At 40.9% G+C, this 27417-nt stretch overlaps 2 protein-coding genes across 6 annotated transcripts in view; one reads left to right on the forward strand and one right to left on the reverse strand.

Moving 5' to 3' along the window:
• cacna2d4a (calcium channel, voltage-dependent, alpha 2/delta subunit 4a) overlaps positions 1-27417 on the reverse strand; it is a 92735-nt gene that overhangs the window by 32070 nt on the left and 33248 nt on the right. The window lies entirely within an intron of this gene.
• On the forward strand, positions 32-26715 carry LOC119917951 (leucine-rich repeat and transmembrane domain-containing protein 2-like). The gene is made up of 7 exons (XM_038738403.1): positions 32-733; positions 7783-7980; positions 18672-18901; positions 20171-20296; positions 20901-20989; positions 21765-21922; positions 23176-26715. Exons 2-7 carry the CDS (start codon positions 7902-7904, stop codon positions 23706-23708), a joined length of 1215 nt encoding a protein of 404 aa, XP_038594331.1. The 5' UTR covers positions 32-733; positions 7783-7901; the 3' UTR covers positions 23709-26715.

Here is a 27417-nt window from a genome sequence, read left to right on the forward strand (position 1 = left end):
CACACACACACACACACACATTCTCTTGCCACATGCACGACTGCACACACATACGGAAAAGAAGAAGAGGAGGTGGGAGCACAAACACACACACCGGAAAGACAGCCCTCAAGTGTAGTGTAAACACACACACACACACACACACACTCTGATGCGTGATGAGTGCAGGAATCACAAACATAGCGACACACAGAAGCGCATGACGCCCGCAACCTAATGCCGTTGTCTCTCTTTCGCTCTCTCTCTCACACACACACTCCGTCTCTCTATTTCACACACACCTCTCAGACACACACGGCAGTGCACAAGCCAGCGAACAGGACAGTGCTGGACGTATCATTTATATAGGGAATAGATCCGAAGAAAAGGATTAACGGTCTCCATCCCTCTCACTCTACGGACCTTATCCTCTCTTCCCTCCTCTTGTGTCTCTAAGCCTCTCTTCACTACATTTTTTTCACAATCCCTCCTTTTTCACCATTCATTGGTGGGTTGAAGGGGAAGCTGGGGGGGGTTGCCTCTACACAGAAAGAAGGATTATTCGCACATTATTCATTCGACCAGGATCTTGAATGTATGGATTTCTTTAACTGAAGCATTTTTCCTTCTATGTTTTTCCCTGTGAGAAATTTTTGATTTTTGATTTTATTGGGGGGGAGGGGGGCATTTTTGGGGGGGTGGCTGATGGCAGAAATCTATAAGGCTGTTACTGTCTGAGATATTTGGTTAAAAGGTAAGTCTGTAAGTCTCTCCCACACACACTTCATTTCAATGTAACTGCTCCTCATCTCGTTTTACGGATGGAATTAAAGATGTACTATGTCACACAAAGTAGACTGCAGACAGAGGCAGACTTGCCTTTGCCCCCTCACAAACAAATGGGCAATTTTGATGGGGCTAAAGGTGCATGCTGTGAGGAGGTGGATGCTGAAAATGTCAGCCCTTAAGCTGTTTCCTGGATACACACAACATGCACATTCATTCTGGTATTTTTTGGGCTGTGGTTTTAGGGCAAAGCTTGCAGAGGTGGGCAGTGGGAGAGGGTGAGAGCATCAGCGGTGTATTCACACACAAGTATGGGAGTAGGATTTAAGTGAGGTTCTGTTCTGATCGGAGCATTCCCTGATTTTGTAGTTATTTATATTTTACAGCTACGCATAAAAGTACATAGACAAAGACAGGCAGCAGCAAACCATTCAAGTGTAAAACACCTTAAAAGAAATCTAATATTTGAAAATAACAACACACCCTGCAAGGCATAAACAGTAAATGGTTTGGACTAAACTTATGATAACGATATTAGGGAACAGTGTTTTATTCCTGCTACAAGCCACTTGATTTTAATAGAAGCTTATGGAAGAAGCTTACTTCTTTGTCTGCTTGTACCTAACCTCTTGTCACATAATCTAGCCTAGCTAAAGTTAGCATGGCTAATGAACATACACAAAATGTACCCCCCATAGATGTATTATAATTCCATAACGTATTCAAACATGGCAGTGAGAGCTAATCACTTTGTGAAAATGCCCAGAAAAGTTTTGGTCACTTCCTGTTTATATACGAAAACATGTATAAATTAATTTAAAGTTTTTTTCTAGCTATGCTTGGTTGGCGGAACATGAAAATAATGTTTTTATACAACCATTCTTACCACAAATTAGGCCTAAAAGTTAAAATCTTGGGAATCTCAGAAAGTTTTTAATCTGGCGCGATGCTCAGGAAATGTTTTACATCCATTTATTTTTCAATGCACATGTATGGCATTACAGTACAATTAATATTATATCATTTGACACTTTTTCCATACAGACTTAATGTAAATAAGAAAATCGACATTTAACTCAAACAACGCTCCAGTTATTTGTTATGAATCTAATGTGAATACACAGCAGTAATATTTTGTTTTGTTTAGCTGCTGAAGGTGTGATGTAAGAGTGATTAACTTGAAAGAGCTCCACTGTGATTATATGATAATGCAGTGGGTGTGATACACTCCAGCCTAATGTCCTTAAGGCTCTTGTGCCTCTCTACATTAATGGGAATTGTCAGAATGACCTCCAAGTAATGTAGATGCAGTCAACACAAACCAGGGGAAAACAACAATTGTCATTATCTACCTCCACGGTTAGTGCTGTTTGACATGCATGTGATTAATTTTAGATGTATTTTAAAAAATGTACCATATTTTCTTTCAGCATATCAGTGGCATGTGACGCATGTGTTCAAGCTTACATGTACGGGAATGCTTGAACAAAACATGTGTGCTTTTGGACACGTGCACACTCTTACAACGTGCGCGCACGCGTGTGTGTGTCAGCATGTGTCTGCATACCTACATGCGTGTGTAATTATATATCAGGACATATTTTTGCACCATGTGCCTGTCAACACATATGTGGCTCTATTTGTCATGCTATGGGCATGTGCTTAGGTGTTTGTTTGTGTGTGTGTGTTTATGTGTGTTGCCCCAATCTCTCCACATCTCCTATGTAAGGAAGCCATTAAAAATTGATTTAGGAGAGCTTGGCTTGCCCCTCTCTGCCTTTGTTAGCAACCTGCACTGTTCCACAGGGAAACACACCAACACAGGCGCACACAAACAAACAATCACATGAACATACAACAGCAAGTATGAACTCAACCCTTTCAGTTATTATGACTTTGTTTCTTTTCCCTGTGTGGTTTGTTTTGTCAAAAAATCTGACTTTCACAGATCCCTTAAACAAGGCTTGAATCAAACAACAGCCAACTGCCAAATGCTAATGTGTGAGTAAAGGGTAGAGATGAAGGTGAATAATTGGGCTGTGTTTACAGCTGTGAAGTCACTCATTCAGCGGACACACACCTGCCTTCACACGTGGATAGACGTACTTTTGTGTGCAGGTGGATTTCAATTTGGTAAACGTTATTTCTGTCTTTCTCTTCAATCTTGATGATTGAATGCGAATGGATGAACTTGCATTGCGTGCTTCAGCTCCAAGACTAAATGACCATGTTTTACATTTACCAGCTGTTGTGCATTCATTATATACCTGAAGTTATCTTGTTTACACTCTTTCTTTCATGGGTGGATGAGACATGACGGGAAAAGCAAAGCAGAAATTTGTCTAGCTCCTGTAGATTAGTGAGACATACAATCAACCCACAGTAATCGTGTTTACATTCTTTTATTCACTTTGTGCTAGAGAGCGATGATCACAGCGGGGATGCTTGTACTGGATTCGCTGTATATATATGTTTGGCAAGCGTGAATTTAAATAAGAGAACATTACTGAGCCTTTCTCCATCTTGCTTCTTCACTCTCAACAATCCCCACTGGCATCATAAATATGTGGAAGAAAACACAAGCAGCCCAAGTTGACCAACCACAGCTGGTGGTCTATACTTGTTATCTCAGCCCCCAGGGTATTTTTGAAGAAATGCACGTCGGGGCTCTGCATGAAGCCCCTGCAGCACCCCGCGGAGTATAAATCCGGCTTAAGTGCGGACAGGAAACAGTTAGTGGAATAACATAGTGACAAAATATGATGGAAAGAGAGAGGAGGGAGAAGAGGAACAGAGGAGCCCAGAGGAGGGGTTACTTGTTACTTGATTCCCCAACATGCAGGCCACTCTGGCACCAAACCATTTACACGTGTGTGGGCGAATGTGTGCATGGGTGCAAGTGTGGATTTTGGCTGCCCCTGTGTCCAGGTCAAATTGGTAAAAAAAGCTTTCTGAGAATAGCCTGAGAGGCAGGCTTGCCACACCACCCATTTAACATGACGGGAATGGATGGGCAAACAGAACATGTGGCTGCAGAGGTGACCTTCTGCTAAACCTCCAATGCATCATTTATAGGACAATTTCGGCATGATTGCGCACATTTTGACATTTTAGCACATTTCACCCTGATGAATTAGATTTGTTTTCTTGTGCATGTTTAATTGCTTAAACGCTATTTCTGTCTTTCTCTTTTTCATCCACTCCGATTAATTTCCAAAATGGCATAGAAAAAATAAGAAGCAAGCAATCAACAACGAGATGTGAATGAGAGGCTAACAAACAACAATCAGTATTAGGCTAAAAAAATATGATGCATGTTGATAACCTGATATTCAGCATTTTGCATCAATGCAGACTCAATTGATAACTTTCTGATTGTAAAGTTACACGTTGCTCCCCAGCCAAACTGTTCTCCTCCCCAAATTAAATCAAAATAAACACAGACCAAGGTATCATTTACAGTCCTGAAGCTGAAACAGGAGTTAGTAAAGATCACTTGGCTTGAAATATTTAATTTAATGAATGACTACGACAAAGGAAAAATAGCATTCATCTCAATGTGTGAAGACTGCTTTGTTAAATGTTCTACAGTATGCGAGAAATGTTGTATTCACATCGGAACTGTCTGTTAATCTCACTTCTTCTTCAAATAGTCATATATTCACTACATGTTTTAAGCTGCTACACAGTGCTACCATTTTAGTAGTCATTAAATCAGTAATAATAAATAACTTCTAATAAATACTACATTTAAGAAGAGAGATGAATCTTCTTAAATTCTTCTCGTTTCTTGCATTTCTCATCGGCGGCTCTGAGTATTTCAAATGAAGCTCATGTGCTCATTTAAAAAGAACAACACAAATTTCCCAGCAGAGTCCGGCTAATGTGACTTTAATCGCACTCAGGAAATCCATCTGCCGAATATCCTCGTTACATGCCTGTGTTCCTTTGTCAAGGAGAGAAAAAGAGCCAGAGAGGGAGAGATGGAATGAGAGCGATGGGAAGGAGAGAAAGGAATAGTGGATATTGAACGATGAAGGTCATAGAGAAAGAGAAAAGATGGAAAGACTGAGGAAGGGATGTTGGAGAGGGGAAGAGGAAGTGAGGGAGCACATTATGCAGAGGGAATATAATGAAAGAGGGGAGAGAGCGCTGACAGAGTAGACTGTACTGTTTTATATTTTGTTCAGTGTCTGGCAGGTACTAATAGCAATAATGATAACACAAATAGCACCACTGGGGCGCACATACATACACACACACACACACACACACACACACACACACACACACACACACACACACACACACACACACACCAAAACACTCAGGAGGTTGTGGAGGAGAATTTTAATGTCCTCTCTGTTACACTTGTTTTATTTCCTACCTCGCCCCCATTTTTTCCTTTTATCCCTTCATCCATGTCTCTTTTCTACCCCTGAATTCCTCATCATCACCTTCTCTCTTATTTCAGCTCTTCCCCCACTTCTTCTCCTCTCCTCCAGTTTTCACTAACTCATATGTATAATAGGGATGCACCGAATGTTCGGCCAATGAAATTAATAGTCCAAAAATAGGAAAACAAGAACTTTCAGTGTTCGGCCTAATACGTCATAAGGCCAACAATTACGCTGACATGTTGGCACTGTGGAAGCATTTTAAAGTGTCCAAGAATGACGCAAAAATCTCCATTTGCAGACATTGTTCTGCTGAATTGAAAAAAAGGCAACAAACTGTCTGAATAGCTTTGAGTGTTTCTGTCACTCGTTTCTGAGAAGGCGATTAACCTAGCTGCACCTGAATCTGGGATGCACACGTATTCAAGCCTTTATGGTAAATCCACTGAAACGGAACAGAGCGAGCTGACAGGCAGGTTAGAGACTTTATCCTATCATTTTCTCTCTGTACAAAGACCAGTGTTGCAGTATGAGAGTCCTACATGAAGAGAGGCTGTGAAGTCTTCATGTTACGCGATACGAGAAACACATACAACATTTATCAAATTGGGTTGGACTTGATGAATTTAGAGGATACCCATGTGACAATGTCCAGTTTTCAAAATAAGGTGTCTATACAGGATGTAAATTTTAAGATTAATTGGATTATATTCACAGAAAGTATAAAACATATTACATGTGTACATTAAAAGTAAATGGACACATGTAATTGACTAAAAAAAGGCAAAATAAATGGAAAAAATGTGAATGTACTTGTTCGGTGTTTGGCAAATTTTTTCATTATATTCGGTTTTGTCTTCGGCCAAGAATTTTCATTTCAGTGCATCACTAATGTATAACTTGAACTGAACAGATTGATGAGTGACTGCATCTATGATGTTTTCACCTTTCTTTTCTTTTCACTCATCCACCTTATCCTCCTACTACTCTACATGATTTTGGCTTAGCATGCCTATTTAAGTTGGAACAGGTGGAAGCTGACATAATCACTGCACATGCATGCACACAAATTAGTGCAGTAACACAGTTACCTCCATTCAACTGTAAAAATGTGAAAATAAGACGTGTGGGAAGAAGCCTGCTCGTGTTTCTAAGTTTTCCCCACAAAGAGCTAACCAGTGAACAACAGCCTAATCTGATTAGCGCGATATTTCACACACTGCTGATAGGGTTTTGATGATACTTTGGGAAAAGACGCATCCCACAGCAGCACTCCAGCATTTTCAAAATTACACTGATTGGCCCAGGGGGTGCGAGTCAACAGAGTGCTTCAGTCATGTGGTATTGAGGTTCCAACGTGCTTTCTCCCATGGTAATTTCCCACTCGTAATACCTATTTTCACTGTAATGATTCAACAGTGAAGACTCATCTTTTTCAAAGCGCGTGGGATATGTTTCATCACACTGCTGTAATTGCAGTGGGTCATTGCTTTTTTCAACTTTTTTATCAAGAGAAAAGTGGTTTTATGTGTTCATGTCACTATAACTCCATTCATTCCGCTGATTGCCACTTACAGCCATTTGCCAACCACCATATTAGTGCAGAAAACAAAATAACAATTGCAAAACAATAACTAGCTATATATGACAACAGTAACAATACTTGTTTCTTTTGCAACACAATTTTCTATGACATTTCGTATGAGTCGATCACAGCCAGGTCTGTGGGCTATAGAACTGTCTTCTGAAACTTGCAGTCCAATAGCCTGACGTGAATAGTCCTGTATAGCTGATTTCCTGTATGGGAAAAGCTTTATTTTTACAGATTTGCTGAATAACCTCAGAAATTTCAGAGCTGATATAATTCATGGAAACGGTTAGACACCATTATCCCCAAAAAACTTGAAATATTTGTCTCTGTTTACTCAGCAGGCACTGGATTCAGTTTAGGTTTACTGTTGCTGTCTTACCTTTATTTAGATTTCAAAGAGTGCCAGCAGCTCTCTACTATTTCCTGCTCCTTGCTGCCTTGCACAAAGGTCATTTGGCATCACACACACAGACATAATGTCTCTGTTCATTAGTCTTCCCGTTAATTCTTTCTCCTCCTTTTCACTCTATGTTCTGTTTTTGTTCCTCCAGATGTATCTGTATTTCCCAGTTTATGTCATTATTACCGTGTTCTCTCTACCTTTTTTCTCTATCATTTTTTTAACCTCCTCCCCGCTTCTTCTCCTCTCTTTTCCTCTGTCAATCTCGCTTTGTTTCTCTCTCCATGTCAGTTTCTGTGCCAGACAGTAGCAATAGGGGGTCTGTCTGTGGTAAAGGAAAACTGATTGTGTAAACTGCCGAAGAGACACAGATCTATTATTTATGCCTATGAAATACTGGGGGGCTGTTTCTGATGCTTGCGCACATGCAAATACACACACACATACATATGCACACAAGCGAGCATAGGTGCAAACACTCATACGCAAAGACATGGAAATACACTTTCACTGTATTCGCGGAAACCTTCTTACAAATGTGAGCATACACACACACACAGCGTCCTGCTGTTTTAGCCTTCACTGCTGTCGGCAAATCTATCTATTGTCTTTTTTCTTTCTCTTATCAGGTGTTCTGGTGTCGCTTTTTGCAGTCGCCTGCCCTAGTGGAGGCTGCAGGCATGGCAGCTTGACGCCCCCCAATAGCCCCCCGCCCCTCCGACAGAGGAAGGCTGCAGAGCACTGTGTCATGCCCCCCCACATCCACCCCCCTGGGGGCATCCGCTTGCCCCTGCCCAGCTCTACCACCCACCACCTGGCCAGACCTGGTGAGTCAACAAAAATGGAAAGCAGATCGAAAAGATGTGAAAAACTGTCAAGAAGAGGAGACAAATAGTGCTCTTTTCCTACTCATCTCTGCTCTATTTTACTTCCATCTATTGTATTACTCACTACACATGGAAGGAAGAACCACTGTCTGTTTTGACAGCTGCTAATGTTAGCATGCCTGCCCAAACACACACACACACACACACACACAAAGGATGAGGTTATTGAGCATGCTGTGGCCACGTGCCAAGTCCTCCAGTGAAATGCCACATTACTGTATGTATTAATATAGCTCGCAATCTGTATAAACAAAACAGCATAGGGAGGGAAAGATAGTCGAGGGACCTTTCTTTTCCTATTCCTTTTACCTTTCTACCCTTACCCTACCCTTCTTTGCTCCCCTTTGCTTTCCTCTTCCTTTCACTTCCCCTGTCCTTCTTTTCCCAAAACATTCTTCTCTTCGTGTTCTTTTTTCTCACATATCTCACATTTTATACCACGGGTACACTCAGTCAAAACAAAAATCCATCAGAAGTCGGGTGGCCTAGCAACAGATACGACAGCTGTGTGCCTGTGTGTGTGTGTGTGTGTGTGTGTGGTGGATTAGACAGTATAGTGGTTGGATCCTGATCTCTGAGAGATTCCAGACAATTCAACAGCTAATAGGCAAACATGAGAGCTCCCTTCTGCATTCTTGCTATCTTTTGTTGTGCATTTAATGTAACACAAGTGTGCATGCATGAACACATGTTGCAATCTATGCAGCAAATAAATGGCTTTACAAAAAAAAGAGTCTATAAAAATTGGAATCTTTGTCTTCCTTTTGGAGAGGTATTATTGTTCCAGAGGTGTCTGGCAAATAAAAACGCCCCCACGAACTGCTGTGTAACATTGGGTACACTAAATAACAGGGCAACACTATCTGTCAGAACCTCCACACACCGCCTTTAAATTGATAGATATACGTCCCTCTGGGTCACTCAGATTCTTTCCATCTCCATCTCCATCCAACCACCTCATACCTCTTCTTTGTCTCTTCACCTTTTCTTCATCCTTCCATCCATCTCCAAATTAAATTCAGTTCAATATAACACCATTCACTGTCTCAGTTATCCTCTCTTAGTGTATTTCATTAAGCTTGATCCCCATACATATTGCATTAACAGTATTACTAAAGCCTTTTCAGGAAAAAGAATTAAAACTATTCTCCATTAGTCATCAAAAACATCAGTGTCTCCTCCATGCGATGACGTTCTTGGCATAAATGTAACACATTATTGCCAAATCAGTCTCTCTCTGTCAATTCAATTCAATATTCTTTGATGACATGAAATGTGCATTATCAACCTTGCCAAGCATACTTGTAACAGGTGTTTTCTCTGCCTCTCTCCTTTGCTTTTCCACTGTCTGTCTGTATTTTTCTTGCAAAGCTTAGAAGCTCTCTGATCTCTGCTGTTGCTCTGCATACTGTCATACACAAACAAGTACTGAGCCACTGGAAGACGCGTATAATAAGAGTAGAATGGGGTATGCATCCCATCAAATCAGAGCCAACAAATATGTCATACAGTACTGAGAATGACAGAGTTCAAATCATCAAGAATGTGTTTCCTTCTAATGCTGATGAAGTTCCCTTAGAAATGGAATTTGAAGGACAAAGAGGACACAAAAGATGTGTTTCTTTCCAATATATGGTTAATATTGCGCAAACATTTGAAGTGTTACAAAAATCAAAGGTGTGCTTTCATCTGCAGGGCAAAAGCAGAAGCTCTCTGAGTGACAGAACAGATCAACAAGAAAAATAGAGAGTGTTTCATGAAGTATTCTTCAGTGTCAGCTAGTGTTGGCCATACTTTCAACTAATGGCCGTATAGCTGTGATGAAACGTTGTAACCTACATGAGACAGAAAGTGATATGTCATTCCTGAAAGGCTGTGGATGATGCTTAATGGTTGTTTTTGATTCTTTCAAACCCAATTTTAATCTTTTAATTTGATCAATAAATGCATTTCCACCACAGTTTATTGTTTACTTTCTTCGCCACTAAAACACCTATTAGTCAACTGGAAATTCAACTGGTAGATGGTTTTATAAAACTTTCCATGTTCTCGAGAAAGATTCTCATTTTAAGTCACGTAATCTTCATCTACGCAAATTCCAAAAATAAAAGGAAGGCGGAATAAAGACGGTTATTTTGAAAAAGTTACCAAAAATCCTGACACTAAAAAGAGAAAAGACGACAGGGTTAAAGAGCTTAAAAATGACAGAGAACACCACAGAAAAAGACAATAGGAGCACATTAAAAACAGTGCAAACGAGACGAGGAGAATATAAAATGTGAGTGACAGAAAGAGTGAGACAGAGAAAGCGAGAAAGAAAAGGTGGCAATAGTGGGTAGTGGAGAGGAGGTGGAAGAGAAATGCAAGATCAAAGAGGCGTAGTGGAAGAGAGAAGACAGTGAGGAAAAGAAAGGATGAAGGAGGAGAGGCGAGAGAGGAGAACAGAGAGGTCTATGAGCGACACAGAGACCATATGGTGCCTCCAGGCCTCCACGATCCCAGCAGACTCTCTCATCTGACACAACAAACACACATTTGCACACAAGCAGGCATGAAATGATTCCTATTCACACACACATAAACACACATTGTAGCTTATCTGATCATACTGTGTGTGTGTGTGTGTGTGTGTGTGTGTGTGTGTGTGTGTGTGTTTATGCACCTTGTCGCAGTCCCAAACAAAGCCGACAGATTAACTGACCACATAGCTTGTATTTAAAAGAGTGACAGAGAAAGTGACAGAGAGAGAGAGGGCGAGAGGCAGGAGGATTTGGCTTTGAATGGAGATCTAATACACTGACTGAGGTTAAAACATTTGGTTTGGAACAGAGCCATCATAAAGTCACTTAGGTTGTAGCATTATGCTTGGAGCACAGCTGTAATATAGTGCGGTGACTAAGGGAATAGCATAAGGTCTGGAACGGAGCCACAGTAGAGCTCAACTGGCTACAACACTGTCAACATTAGGCTAGTTTAATTTGAACTATTTAAAGACACTGGTCAGCGGTGAAAACATACCAACAAATCAAACTCATCATTTGGGTGGTTAGTAGATGATGGCAGTTTGGGAAACCCAGCTGGGATGTTGGGTTCGGCATGAAGCCACAGCAGTGTGACAGAGTGTGTGTGTGTGTGTGTGTGTGTGTGTGTGTGTGTGTGTGTGTGTGTGTGTGTGTGTGTGTGTGTATGTGTGTGTATGTGTGTATGTGCGTGTGTGTGCGTGTGTGTGCGTGTGTGTGCGTGTGTGTGTGTGTGTGTGTGTGTTTAGCATTAGGTTTGGAGTGGAGCCTGATCCCTTCACATAGTGTTACATGAGACTTGAAGTTAAATACAAACTGGAATGACAGTTTGTTGGCAAACTATCCAACGCATCTGGCAATTTCAAGTATGCAATCAATAGCTATTTTAATGTGATAGTTATTTTGAGAAGTAGGGATCACAGGTAAATACATTTACTCCACAAAGGTTAAACTTTTAAACAACATGGGACAATTTGAACATTCCTCTCTCTGTCCTACTTTTTATAGCACTGATCTTTCTAGGAACACAGAAATATTATCTTCTGTCAGGGCACTGCGGCTTTGACCCCTGACCTCCTTAGTGGCCTGTGGCTTGTAATGTTTGTTATCAGGGGATTAAAGTGGAGTTTGTTGTGGTGGTGATTTTTTACATCATCTCGGCTACCAGCGTCATGTAGGAATTTCCACTGCTGAGGTGACTGAACTAGGTCCAGCTGTGCATGTTGCACGCAGAAACCTTAGTGCACATGTCTGTGAGCACAGTCCCCCCCGTTTATTTACCCTTTTCTTCTGACCACAGTAGAGTTTGGTACCAGATGAAATACACAAATATATGGCGTTGGCCCACTTTCAAAGAACATTGGCAGGGATAAATCTGGATAATCCTCTGCACCACAAACAGTACCACTCCAGTTCAGCACTTTGCAAAACGATGCTGATACAGTATTACACTCAAAACAAGTCCAGTATGGATCAAGCATGAAACTGAAAAGTTATCATGATCATAGCAATGCCCATTGCTGAGACGAAAATGTACTTTACTCTCAAGTAATCATGGTGAATTGCTGATAATGGTCCTGGATAATATAGCCATTTGTGATGTGCTCAGTTTGTCTTAGTGAACACTCCATGAGCCACTGTAAAGGGCATCCAATTAGAAAGATAAGCGATCTCAAGCACTGTACAGACCAAATCTAATATAAAGATTTGAGCTTCTACTTTACGTCTATCTATCTATCTATCTATCTATCTCTTTCTGTCTCTTGATCTATAAAAAATGTGGTTTACAGCCCTAAAACCAAACAACCAAATCAAAACTGTGCATGTGTGCGCACGCTTTGGATCAATATCATCTGTCTATCCATCCCTTCTGAGGAATGAGTGGGCATACATTACGACCTGCCACACATCCAAGACAGAATCTATTCTATTCTAGTCACACTGATGCAGATGCGACATCAAAAGCCAAGCGTCCTTCATTTTCTCTCCAAATTCTGAATGTATCCAGCCTTGGACAGAGGCCCAGTTGAGTGGTCACTAGAAAGCAATGCTACATCCATCAAAGAGATGGTGTTACAGCGAAATATATATAGCCGTTATTTTAGATTTGCTGAAACTCCTTATGCTTTACTGATAATTTGTTTTCCATCACTTCTTGATATCCTTTTATCTCTTTGTCCTACCTGACATTTTTAATGATTCATTTTGTGAAAGTGGCTAATTAATAGCCACTATCACAAAAACGATGTCACTCCATGTCATACTTTCCCATTGGCCAAGCTTTTGTGTGTGTGTGTCACTACAAATTGATACAGATAGCATGAATTAGAGAGGCAGATCAGACTACATATTACCCGCTCATCCCTCCAAGTCAAAATAATGATTCTGTCTTACCGATGCGGAATTCATCACAGGAGAAATGGACAGGGGAGACAGCAAGAGAGAGAGAGAGAGTAGGTGGGAGAGAAATGGAGGTTGAGAGAGCGACAGAAGTAAACCTCCCCTCTCCTCATCAACCTGTCAGCAGGAGTACAGCCTAAACCCCTACCCTCTGTTCCCGCTTATCCTCAACTGCTCTATGTGTGTGTGTGTGTGTGTGTGTGTGTGTGTGTGTGTGACCATGACTTCCTCTGTGTGAGTAAGAGATTATGCAAGGTTGTGCCGAAGAGTCAGGCAGAAAGGTTGTGTGCGTGAGAGAAAATAGATAATGTGGGTTAAATGATGGGATTTGACATGAACCACAAACTCTTCTCTCTTCTTTTGAAAGTCGTTTACAGCACTTGGATGCTACGGTAACACAGCATTACCTTGTCAATGTTGAAATAATGTGGTGGTACTGCCAAGCCCAACGTGTTGTATTGCGGAGACGTTAGTATTATATGTGTACATGAGTTGTATATATCCTTTTATATCTCTATTGAGCCTTAGACAGAAAAGCACATAATGAAGTGGTTTACTGTTAGTGTATATAGACATTCAAACACAAACAACCATTCCAGGTGATGACTGACAGACAGACAGACAGACAGACAGGCTATTTTCCGAACTAAATGAGGTCTCGGGTTTCAGTGAAGACCAGACATGTAACAGTTGTTTAGTTTTAAAATGCTCATTCCAAGTTCCTAATACCCAAGGGGATGTCTTCAAATTACTTGTTTTGTTTAACCACAGTAAAAAAAAACACAAATGCGTACATTTTACAATGATATAAAACAGAGAAATCCAAACATATAAAAAGCTGGAATCATTTGAGCACTACCGTTAATTGTGTGTATTTTATGGTAAACAACAACTCCCACTGAGGATATTCAGGGATTGTTATCTACAATAAGTGAGGGGATACTGTATCAGGTAATCTATCTGGTACTGGGAGTCACAGGAGTCAAATCTAAACTGTGTGCTGTTGCAGCAGCAGGATAGATGTGGGTCAGACTCCCGCACAGAGGACGATGTGAAACATTAAAGAGTCAAGAAATACAGGACAGTGAGTGTGCTGCATAGAGGACAGCTGGTCGTTCTAGTAATAAGATAGCAGCGCGTCTCTCGCTTGCATGGAAAAAAGCTTGGCCCCTGGTAACACGCAACTGGGCTCAGTAACACAAGTGCCGCTGTGGTGACATCATAGCTGGGTCCAGTGTCACCCACGGGCCCCTGGATATAAACTTACAGACAACCGAGGCCCCCGGAGTTGTCAAGACATATTGCCTATGAGACACTGTCAAACATCACCCTGTTTACAGGACAACTATGTGACATATGACACCAGGAATTAGTTTAATTTGGTTTAGGTTTTTTGTCTGTGAAGGTAACAGTAAGGATGACATATTTACAATTTTTAAGTAACAAAAGAGGTTGAAAAAATATCAAAAAAGAAATCATTCAGTTTTCATTTACTATTTACAATCCACCTTAGCAATTCCAAGAGATATAAATCAGATTTTTTCTTTAAAATATATACAAAAGTCAATAATATGAGACAAATACAGAAAGAATTCGAATAATTTATTTTCAGTCTTCTAAAATGTAATTCTAAGCCAACTGATTATTAATGTTGCTCAATCTTGGACTGCTTAGACTGTAAATTTTTAATCTTCACTTCATTTGTCACTTCTGACAACGAAATGGGGTGTTGGGAGTCTGCTGGGCAATAGTGTTGCCTAAGAAGTCTTGCTTCAATCAAACAGGAACATCTTGTTGCATTTTAATGCTGTGTTTTAGTTTGTTTCCCATCGCTGAGAGCATTGCCAGCCTACATTTGCCAAAAATGTTAGCACTTTGACGGCATGTGTTTGGGGATTCTTTTAAAAGATTCAGTCTGAAATCTGTTTGGACTGAATTAAACTTCACAGAATCACAAACGTATTTGGACTGAACCGCCCTATCTTCCTGTGACTGCGGCTGAAGATTTTCCTTCTGGTTTGGCTGCGTAGAGCGCTCCAGCAGAGAGGATTTGGAGCAGCTCAAATAAGCCGAAACAACATCCACCTCCTCCACGACAGCAGCTAAAACCACTCATAAATGTTGGAAGATAGGCTGCAGCACTGAGGGACAGAGGGAGGGGGTGAGGAGGAGTTATAATGTACAGTAAGAGAAGGAGAAGACAGGAGAGGGGCTGTGGTGAGGAGAGAGGAAAGGAAGAGCGAGGGGAGAAAAAGAATACCCTTGCAAAATAAAGCTCATATCGCAGGCTGAGAAAGATGAACGGTACACAAAGATAACCGCAATTTGAAATTTGACATTAGATAAGGAAGAAGCAGCAACATATACAGTTTCTCTTTCCCTGGCTCTCTTTTGCGCTCTCTCAGTTGTATAACAGTGCTTCTAACTCTGAGCTACATTGTCCTCACAAACCGTCTGCACTACTGTACCATTTCAAACCGGTTATGGAAAATTCTCAGCAAAATCCTTCCAGACTGCTACTGTGCTGAGCTGCTTCAGTGAAAGATTGGCCCTCTGAAGCATTTCCATTACAAAGTAAGATGGCTCGGGACGCTTCAGGATACTTCAAAATCTCTGCTTTCTTCCATTTATGAAGAGGAGTTAATTTTCCCAGAGATTAGGATTATACTCTAGGACGGAGCAGAGGGGATAACGGACAGAGGAACAGGAGAGAGTTCACGCCCTGATCTTTCTCACATGGCCACACAGTCTTTCCTTATCCTTTGGTTCAGAATGCAAAATGAGGCAGTGTCCTGGTTGAGGGAGGTCATGTTGTGTCTGGCAGGTGAACACTGTCTGGAAAAGATGCTATTTCAAGATCGTTGTTGGTGTGTGTTCTAGGAACCACAATGTAGTGCTATGTAATAAAAATTCTAATGCCGATGGAACCTTTAAAGTTTCAAAAAAACAAGAGCTAAGGCCTTTACACACCAAGTGCGTATTATATCCGTCATCCGATGAATATTGTATTGCACAGAAACCTTGCACTTTGAGTCTGATGCATTGTATTATTGTATTTGCTGCGAAAATTAACAATATCAGACAAAACTGAGTCATAAAGCAGTGGGGATGAACATTATTAAAGCAACAGTTAGACACTTTCCTGTCGAGGGTTCGATAAGAAGATTGATACCACTCTCATGTCTGTACAATACAATATGAAGCTACAGCCAGCTGCCGGTTAACTTAGATTATCATTAAGACTTGAAACAGGGAGAAACAGCTAGCCTTGTCTTGTATAAAGGTTAAAAAACAAAACAGAACCCCTAAAGCTCACTAGTTAAAACAAATTATCTTGTTTGTTTAATCCGTACAACAAAGTGTAAAAACAAAATATTGTGGCACAAAATGTTATGGCACAGTAATTTCCTGGAGACTCACCTTGTGTCCTGTCTTTACGCTTTCCAGCTGCTGAGTAGCTTCATATTTCCCAAAATTTCAAACTATTCCTTTAACATACTGTAATTTTATAGAGGTTAAAGGGCAGCCATCATTTTCGGCAGCTTTATTAACATCTGTTGCTAATTAGCATGAATTGCGTACTACTAATGTAATTTAAATGTGAGCTAAATTACTAATCTTCTCTTGAATTAAGACTCCAGGAGGTACATTCTGTTCTCATCAGAAGTCTATTTATGACCAGTTTAAAGGGAATAAAAGGTGATTTGAATGGGATACATAAACCACGCACTGAACTCTCTTTCTCACTGCGCCATTACAAACTTCAAACATTTTATCAGTGATGAGATACAGAGGCCCTGAGGGAAGTCAAGTTACTTTAGAAGAATGATTTCTGACTTTTATTTCACAGTCACTCATATCTTCTGATATTCATCACGTAGTTTTTCTTCAGTCACATCACGATGTGGACTGGCATTAAAGGGCTATTTCACAGAGTTTCATCACACAGAGCCAGACAGCCAATATGTGTGATGATGAGAGGGAATAAAGCCTTGAATGTGTGTGAAAAGAAGAAGAGTGAAAATGAGAAAGAAAGCAAATTTAGAGCAAAACAGATGGACAAACAAACACAGAGAAAATACAACAACAGGGAGTGGGTGAGACATAGTGTGACAAAAGGCAATGGCACACTGAGAAATAGATGCTAATAATATGCAGATGATGCAAGCGATGAAATCGGCTGGTGAAGAAAATATTCTTGTCAAGAAGTAAAAAGTGCTGTGTCCGTGTCTGGAGTTTAGACAGAGTAGTTTTCTTAATATCACGCTTTGCTGGCACTATACACACATGCACGCACAGGCGCACAAGCATATGCCCACACACACACACACACACACACACACACACACACACACACACACACACACACACACACACACACACACACACACACACACACACACACACACACACACACACACACACACACACACACACACACACAGAGATAAAGAATAAGTCGTGCTGATAAGCCATTGGATGGAAACAAAGTCAGCCACTGTAACGAGACACTGAGGGAATACAGAGCAGTGCCAAGAGACCTGAAGTGAAAGAGAATGAGAAAGATAAAGAGACATAAGCAGGAGAGACAGAATTCGACAGAGTGGCGAGAGGAACAGACAGAAAGACAGACAGAGGGAAACAAAAATACAATATGAAAAGAAATCAACGAAAAAGCCTGAACAGATAATTGCACATAAAGAAAGAAAAGGAGCAAAAGAAAAAATGTTCTAGAAACAGAGGAAAACACAAACGGCCACAAAAACGTGAAGCTGAATAGAAAAAGAACAGAGACAAACGATAATGAGTGGAAAGGATGAAATGACTGTCTGTGGGAAAACAATGAGGTGAAAATGAAATAAAACAGAAGGGATTTCCCTCATGAGTGTCACTCTGCTGACTGCAAAACACACAAAGTACAGAATTTCTTTTTTTTTAAAGAGATGGCTTCTGAATAGAATGCTGCCATGGAAATACTAACTAACTACAGAGTAGGCTAGACACACACACACACACACACACACACACACACACACTTAATTAGTCTGGCCATGTTTCAGTTCTGTGGCGAACTTTCAGGCAGAATAAGACTTAAGCAGGAACTATATCTATATATATTTTTGATCAAGCAGAATCAGACCTCAAACATCTATGAAAACATTCGTTCTGTGGCACAAAATGGTGGAAATGGAAATATCCTGTGTTATTCCAGCATTTAAATAGCATATCAAAACCGCCTCTGGCATAGGAAGGTATTTCATTACGCCGAGCTGCTGTTACCTCCCTCTCCAAGTCTTTCTGTTTCCCCATTTCTTTTGAATATTCACTCTTTTTTGCATTATTATAGACTGTAAAAGCATTTGTGTCAGGTGTACTTCCGGTTCACCTTACAATTTTTTCTCTTCTTCTAACATACATCTAGCAAAATGTACTGCAATTAACTGACCAAGTAACTTATTGATTGACAGACCATTTTAGAGACAGCTAGGCAGGGCAAATGACAAATCTCTGATTCTTCGGCTTAAATTCTAATAATAATTTCCACTTAAAGCCCCTCTCTTTTATTTCATTCCTCTTTATGCACCCACTTGCACTCTCACTTCTCTGCAGTCCTTCTGTACTCCTCCTCCTCCTCACTGTTTTCCACACTGAAAAGACAATTCACTTGAAAACTTAAATAATCATGTTTGTTTTTTCTCCTTCTTCCTCAAGTCTTCCTCTGTGTCCTCTGCATCCTGGCTGTGCTGCTGCCCCCAGCCTCCTCCTGCCCTTCTCCCTGTCTCTGCTATTCAGATGGCCTGGTGGTGGACTGCGGGGGCCGGGGTCTCTCCTCCCTGCCTCCCCTTCACCTCCTGCCTCCGGGGAGCCGCTCTCTCCTGCTAGCCAACAACAAGCTTGCCTCGCTGGGAGCCTCTGCCTTCGCTAACCTCTCTTCCCTGGAGGTCTGCAGCCCATTATTTAACAGCTGAACATGTTGTATGTGTTGTTACGTCGTGTACAGAGGCGTACACTCGCACACTGAACTCCCCCCAGGATAATAAGTGATACTATATAGTGAGATCCATACTAAGCAAACTCCAAACAACCTTTGCTCTCAGTCTGAAAAGCTAAGAAAGGTTTTGCATATTGTGTGCAAAGTAAGGATGCACCAATCCAACTTTTTCAATCCCAATACCTGGGCTTTGGGAATCGATACCTGTGTAAGCTGTAGAGAAAGAGACTGGGAATCGTGTTATTTGGCATGAAGCTTCTGGAGGTGCATGATTAAGTTTGTTGTGTTATATTTTGCAGTGCTACCGCCACCCCTCGGAACATTGGCTTTGCAGATATTGCAAGTAGCTATAGAATTTGTTGGCACAGCAAGCGTGAAATACCACCAAACTGCTGACCCTTTGTTTTTAGTTCCCTCCATGCTATGTTAGCTCACCTACCAAAATGTTCAGGTTTGCCAGCACACAGCTAACACAGTGTGTAGTATGTGCGTAATTTTATTGAATAGATTGGCCCCATTGTCATCAATACCTGACCCAGCTATTTGAGTCACTATTGGCGCAATATCCCATATCAATATCGGATTGGTGCATCTCTAGGGCGAAGCACAGCCATATTGGTATTTCAAATATAAAACTTATTACTATTCCTGCACGTATTCCTCTTAAAATATGACTGGTTAAAAAACATCCTCATTAGTTACAACATCTGGCTGCAGTTTACATCCAATATTCGATACTACTACTGTTGGGACATGGATTAGGTCAATGTGCTGCCAATGCCTGATGAAAAGTAAAACTGTTTATGTTGTGTTGTTTATTTGGTACCTTGTGAGAGTCTATTCTCAGTTCAGCTCTCTAGTTAGCTGAACTGAAAGACAATTTACTTCTCCACTGCTGAGCATCTATCTTCTGTAAAACTATAAAAACAGTTGGAGTTTGTCCTCCATTCTGACTGCCTGTTACATTGGTGACCTATGTAGATTTGAACACTTATCCTACCGATTACACTCCAGTTACACTGAGTTACTCTGAATAGGAGTGTCAGCTTAATAAGGTAGCATTTATCAATTATCAATTTCAAAAAGATTCATCCTGCATAAAGTTTCTTGAAAAGAGTTTCAGAATTATTTGATTCCACTTTTGTTTTTCAAGTCATTTTCAATAAGAACATCAGCTACCTGTCTAAAAGTGAAAATGTCTTTTTTTTGTGTATTTTAGGAGCTGGACCTTTCTAACAACTACCTGGATAATTTACCAGCTGGATTATTCAGGGACATGTCCAACCTGACGAGACTGACTCTGCACAACAACTCACTAACAGTAATGGACAGAGAACTCTTCCAGGTGGGTACTGTAGATTATAGAACACCATGCTTGGTACAGTATATAGTACAGCTCACTAACAAGACAAGAATGGTCTCGTTTAAGCTAAGAATCATACAGGACATTGTGCTAGATTTTATACAGTAATTTATAAAATATTTCCTCTCAGAATGCATTAACACTCTCATTTGGCTGCCATACTGTGTGAGATATCAGATCAGTCAATTCACTTAAATACTATGTGAATAAAGAAAGAAGCTGACACCAATACTGATACACTGTTTCAACTCCTGGGCGAGGCTCTACAGGCTCTGCTTAGGAGCAGAGCCAACCTGAGCGGATATACATAACTGGGCTCCCGTCCAGGTTGTAAATTAAAATAAACCATTTCCTAATCCACTTGTATCTGAACCAAAGCAGTCTGCAGGATGAGCTTTTGTCATAACTTCACTTGGGACCTTACATTAAACAAGATTAGCACACCAAATGATGTGTGCCCCATGTCAACAGTGAAATAAGCCAATAATATTAATGCAGCATGAATTTTGGTAAATGTGTACTGTACAGTACTGTAACGTATGAGCAACGAGAGATAAACAAAGAGCTTATTTTGATGTTTCTACAGGGTTTAGGGGGTCTTCAGAGCCTGGATCTGTCCCTGAATGGTCTTTCCTCTGTCCCTCTGGGGGTACTGGATGAGCTGCAGAGCCTCAGGTATATGTCGACTTACACTGACATGTTTACAGACCCCCAGAGCAACACTAGTGTAAGATAACATTGTTGACATTATGAATATTATTACCATCCTTCGGTGAGGAGGTCAGTATACACTGGATGATTTTATAAGAAATAGTGGGAAATAACAGAATAAAAACTTAGGCAATACATACTTTTTTTCAGCTGGAGTAATCAGAAGACAGCAACTTAAAAAGTAATAACTTTGATTCAGGCCTGATGGCTAGTTGGAACTAATGAACTGGTACAAAAGCTAAAGCACAAGTGATAATAGGTCCAGGGTCATATGGCTGAAATCAATATATAAAATGTATATTACCAAGAATGTTCCTCCAATATCAGTATACAGAATATTACAAATTTAAGTGTAAATGTTGCAAATGTATGCAAAATCAAATTGATGTTCAATGACTTGTTCTCCATTGTTAAGCATTACTTCAGACAAATCTTTTCATGCATTTAAATATTAAACATTAATAACTCCTTTTTTAATTTTAGTTTTTAATTACAATTAGCTTGGAATCATTCATTTTGACAACAGAATTTTGTAAAATGACAATACGATCATATTATCAATATACAACTACAATGAAATTCCACATACGATAAAACAGAATTATTGCCCACTAGTGGTGTTACCGTAAATGTGGTGGCTGCCGGTGTTATCAGCTGCTTTTTAAATCAGTGCCACAAGGGAGAAATTTTCCTCTTTTGTTGGAGTTAAGAGAATAAATGAATTTTATTCTAAATATAGGTGGCTGTCTCTAGCGGGTAACAGGCTTCATGGTTTGGAGAGGGCAGCATTTGAGCCACTTGCCAACCTTCAACACCTGGAACTGGGACACAACCCCTGGGAATGTGACTGCAACCTCCGCGATTTCAAACACTGGATGGAGTGGCTGCTGTACAGAGGTAGATGTGCTTTGAAAGGGTGCATTAGATTTCAATTTGGAGATAGGATGAGCGCAAAGGAGTGAAGAAGTAGTGGGCAGAGAATGGGACTTCACTTTAGAGATAACTAGGTGTGTCTTTCTGTTTGTGCCTGTGCTTCTAGCAACATAATACAACTGCAGCGGCACGTGAATGCGCATTACCACACTCATTTTGTGTATTGTGTATTGCCCACGTGTACTTCCAGGCTGTTAATACACAGATAACCACAGCTGTTCTCCGCTCTCTTCATGTGTAAAAATCTACATTCACCTCAGCGCCTCGGGCCTCAGCTGCCCCGCTAATGAAGCATCTCTTCTCTTTTCTCGTCCATTCTCTTCTTTGCTTCACTCTGCTCTCTTCTGCTTTGCTGGGCCCTACTCTCCAGCTCAGTTTGGTGCACTTCAGACAGAGACTGACATGCAGCGGACATTACATTATTACATTAATAATCATCAGAGCAGCAGAGAAAATTACAAGGAGACATTTCGTAGGTGAACATGAAAGCATGACAGTAGCTGTTAAAATGGTAGATCATCTGCAAGATATGTGTTACAGAAAGAAGACAAAGCACTGAACAAGTGTGAAATTCCTGGTGACAGCAGCCTGTGTTGACTTCTATCTCCTGCGAACCACTTCAAGCACACAGAGCTGGGATTTTTGGAGATATTTGGAGAGCGAGCTCTGTTTGCAGAGGGGATTCTTTCGTCACACGCTGAGATAAAAGCATCTGGGGGCTAAATACCACTTCCCTCATTTTGTCTTTCTATGATCCTCATCCTTTATCTCATTGTTTCTGTTGCTTTAAGCATCTGAGGGCACAGATCAATGGCTTTCTAACACGCAACCTCGAGATCATTACAATGTGTGGAGACAAATGCAGTATGTGATGATGACAAAGTAGATCCCCCCATCCTCCTGCCACTTGTGGGAATTAGTGACTCAGATATTTCTCTCTTCCACACACACACTAGAGCTCTGCTGAAACTAGGCATGTCATCTCATGAATTATAGAAGGGCTTAGTTGAGGCTATCTCCAACTTAGTGTGGAGGGCACAGCAAACTTTATGTGTGTGTTAAGTGATGTATGACTCATCCTAGTGTTGGTACAACCAACCCCCCTCTCTGGCTTTTCCTCTCACTCAGTTAATTTGTAATGTTTTACAGGCATAAAGCATTTTAGAATTGACCTCTCCCTGTCTTTCTGTCTCTGCACCTCTTTCTCTCTCCATCAGGGGGGAAGGTGGACGCGGTGGAGTGCACGCTGCCGAAGGATCTGCGTGGGCGAGACATCCGTGGCGTTCCAATAGAAATGTTCAACTACTGCCTCCAACTTGAAGATGAGAACGGTGGAGGAGGAGGTGAGGGTTCCCGGTCTGGACAAGGAGGCAGTCCTCCCTGCAGCAGGAACGGTCTTAACCCCAGTGGGGCAACACCAATTTCTGACAACAGCAAAACTGGTGATGACTCCTCGTCAAACACGGGTGGTGGAGGAGGAGGAGGAGGAGGTGGAGAGGGACCGTCAGATTGTGTCCGCGCCCGTTACCGACCCGTGAGCGTGCGCCGCGCCATTGGCACAGTGGTGATTGCCGGAGTGGTGTGCGGCATCGTTTGCATCATGATGGTTGCAGCTGCGGCTTACGGTTGCATCTATGCCTCACTGATGGCCAAGTACCAGAGAGAGCTGAAAAAGAGGCAGCCACTGATGGGAGATGGAGAGGGAGATGGGGAGGATAGGGAGGACAAACAGATCTCCTCTGTGGCCTAAAGGAGTAACAAGACGGGGTAGGGTTGGCATGTCAAAGGGTGAAGGTTGGAAGGGGCGAAAATTAAAAGGGCTCGAAGAGGAGAGAGATGAAAGAGCTTGTTTTATGCACACAGAGAGTTATGGTATATCTCCCTCTGACTCTCAAACTGACACCTTGCTCCCACTTTGTGTCTTCCTTTCTTGCTCCCTTTTCTATTTTTAACCTTCTCCCTTTCTGTCCCACCCCCTTACGTACACATACCTTATCTGTTCTCTGAGTTTCCTATTTGGAGCTATTCTCACTGCAGTATTTGTTACCAATCATTCCTCCAACTCGCCTACCAACCACCTACTGCTGCTCTTGGCTGCTGCTGAATTTACCATTATATTGGCTGCCATCAAAAAACTGTTTAGTACTCTCTCTAGTATGAAACATATCATTTAATCTGTTACAAGACACTCATGGTAGATGGTAAGTCAGTATTTGTAAAAATTTTCAGGGACAGATATGTATCAATAGTCACAACAATGAGAATAATTTGTGGTATTAGGTAGTGCTCAGCTCTCATTTTGTTTGCATCTTTCTCCTCCTCAACCTCTCTAAAGCCAACAGTTTCCCCAAAAAACCAGGACCCCAGCCAAGATCCCTTCAACCTCATCTGGCCTAATGCTCCTCTGACGTTCCCTTGGACCCCAAAGAAACAGGTAGCGGTGGAAAGCTTGGGCAAAACGAGGAAAACTTTGTGGATAAACATAAAGAGATGTCATTTATATAGTCAACACCTCTCTAGCACTTTGTGACAGAGAATACTGGGGAAACATACAGATTATATGTTGATAGGAAATCAAACTCAGTCTTCTGTGTCCCGTGTCTCTTGAAACTTCTTAGAGATGTTTAAATGGAACAGGAAACCATATGGATTGACAAAATAATCACTCATGAGTGGTTAGATATTCTCCCCTATTTGGACCAGATCTATTTCTCTCTGGGTCTCCTCTGGACCAATAACAGTCTCCAGGGGTGAGATTCTTCAATGAATTTTATCACTTTAGTTCATTGGGGAACAAACCGTTTTAACTGGAATTTGAATTTGCTGTATTTGTCACTTTTCATTGGAACAAGGCCCTGGCTTACTTAATGCTTGTTAAATGAATATCATCAGTATCTGGACCAATCAAAAGTCTCATAACATGGTGAAAAAGTCAAACAAATGGTATTACTTGGACTATGCTTCTAGGCAGGTTCAGAAAAGTATTCACAATGGTTTTAGTGAAGTTGTTGAGGTTTAAAGGACCACAGACTTTGCTTTGACTAACTTTTTATTTTCTGAGCAAATTTTCAGACTGATTTCACCCCACAGAGGTGAATGTTTGTTACTATGGCATGGAAGCACTATCTCAGAGAACCCTGTCTCCTGGCAAAGACTACAAAAAGTCATCTAAGGACTACAAACTTCAGACTCCTGCACTTTATTTCCCCAACCAGATCCCCTTTGGCCTACTTCTCACTCCTCCCTTCCTATCTTTCTTTCTAACATGGACGATTTGCCTAGAGGGATTATAACGAACAAGGGATTAAATAAAAATAAGCTGCTATTCCCCCCTGCCTCCTCCTCCTTCTTGTCCCTTTATCTATCTATCAATCTTTCCATTCAGTTCTATTTAAGGAAAGGTTTTCACGCTTCCTTAAAGACTTCCACCTCCTTTCTTTCCTTTCATCCATCCCTTCTCCCATACTGTTGTCCTCATGTTTTCCTGAAAGGTCAGCAATATGCAATGGAAGTTGTGTCACCATAACATGAAAATTGTGTTACTGCCAAAGAGTCCTTCTGTATAAACTTAGTAGTCATCACTTATTAGAGTTATTTCTCAGTGCATTCACAAAAACAGGTTAGTTTGTTTGCTTTCAATAGTTTTATTCCATAAGTATCCTTATATAAGCCCTGAAATATTCATGTAAACTTTAACATTTTATAGTTGTGTCTTCAGTTATGAGCAACTTCAAAAATCTGGCTTTCATTGCATATTGCTTCCTTAAAGTAGAACTATTGTTCCCTCTCAAATTTTTAATCGGCTGGAAATAAACCTATATTAATAGTGTGTTATCTTATGCCTGGGTATGATTCAGATAAATATTATTATATTAGTCTCTAATATGGTGTGTTGGCCCAGCGATCCCCAAAATGGTTTTTGATGTAACTCTCCATGGTTTTCTGTATCAATTCCTGATGTATGTCTTTTCTTGTGTTATTGCGTCTATGATCTGTTTTGTTTTAGGTTTTAATATCTCTGTAATGTTTGTTTATTTGTCATGTTCATTTATTGACTTTGTGTTCAGTAGTTGGTAAAGTTTCTGCAAGAGGCTTAGAAAGAGTTTGGCCATTGAGAGTGATGAGGGCCCTATAATGCTGCATCGAAAGGTCTTTTTTTAAAGCAGTGCTATAGGACCAACTTTATCTCTTACAAATAACTTTTTATTATGCAACTTATTTGAAATAACAAGCAGCATTAACATTTATGGAAAGACACGCTGCCCATATTGTAGTTGTCAGGATATCAGACAGAACATTTGCATCTACAAGATGTTGGGTTACAAGATTTTTCAATTCGTTACTATTTCTGCAATATCCAAAAGCTGAGATTGAGTTATGGCAACTAAACCAAGTGGAAAAAGCGTTAGCGAGAGGTCGTCATCCTGGATAAATAATAAAAATATCAAGGCTAATGCCTTGCATGAGATGGGACATCAGGTCAGTGAAAACAGCGCTGAAGACAAACTCTTATCCACCACCCTGACCTCCACACTAGGGCTGCAGCTAATGATGATGTTAGTATTCTAAGCTTCTATAGATTATTTCAACAATTCATTGATGTGTTGTTTAAGAACTACTTTTCTTGGCGGCGGTAACAGGATCAGCTGTGTACGTTTATAGGTGATATTTATTGGTCCTTTCAGAAATTCATAGAGTGTCATACAGCAAACATCAGACCAACAACCAGACAGCTGTTTTACAAACACAAACATAACTCGAGTGCTATATAAGTTATACTAAAGGCTCGTGCAGACTACACGACTTTCAGCTTCGGCCAATCGCCGCGCTGTTCACACTACACAACTTGCCGTCTTGTGACGGGAGTCTTAAAGTCGTTGTGGCGTTCACACTATGTGACTGATCAGTGACAGGGGGTCACACACTACACGAGCTGACAGCGGCTCTGTCACCCGACGCTGGTCTCCAAACCACGTTTTGTCAAGAAAACACACGTGAAATGTACAACGGGAAATGAGCATTCCTGCACGTGAAACAGCTGTTGTTTGTTATTATAAAGATGGCAATTATAAAGACAGAGAATCTGGGTGAAAGGATGAATTAGCACACGCAAGTAGCAGGGATTGAGAGCTGGAAGTGAGTTAAAAGGTGCAGCTCCCCGACACCCAGTTAACTCATGACTGTAAGGTTATAACTTAAGGCCCAAAGACGAGAACAACAAACGCACGTGTGGACATTTATAGCTGAGGTCTGCGGCTTACTTGGCTAGCCTTCAACTCAACAATAAATCATGATTTCAGTTAAATGCTAAAGTTGCTGTTACTGTTACCTTGTCTGTGGTCCGCTGGCAAAACACCAGCTGCTTTCTGATCAGGTGCCGCCGTTTTCATTTTCATTCAGTTTAATTTTACGGTGGACGGAAATGTCCGTGCGAAATAGTGTGCTATAAAGTTATATGG

The sequence above is a fragment of the Micropterus salmoides genome, unplaced genomic scaffold (assembly GCF_014851395.1).
Source record: "Micropterus salmoides isolate LMB-PRFRI ecotype aquatic unplaced genomic scaffold, ASM1485139v1 Ms_hic_scaffold_23, whole genome shotgun sequence".
NCBI lineage: Eukaryota > Metazoa > Chordata > Actinopteri > Centrarchiformes > Centrarchidae > Micropterus > Micropterus salmoides.

Excerpts from the sequence above, each read along its gene's own strand:
- LOC119917951 (XM_038738403.1), top strand. The coding sequence starts at position 7,902 with ATGCCCCCCCACATCCACCCCCCTGGGGGCATCCGCTTGCCCCTGCCC. Across the intron at positions 20,297-20,900 it reads TGGACAGAGAACTCTTCCAG|GGTTTAGGGGGTCTTCAGAG; the intron begins GTGGGTACTGTA and ends ATGTTTCTACAG. Across the intron at positions 21,923-23,175 it reads GGAGTGGCTGCTGTACAGAG|GGGGGAAGGTGGACGCGGTG; the intron begins GTAGATGTGCTT and ends TCTCTCCATCAG.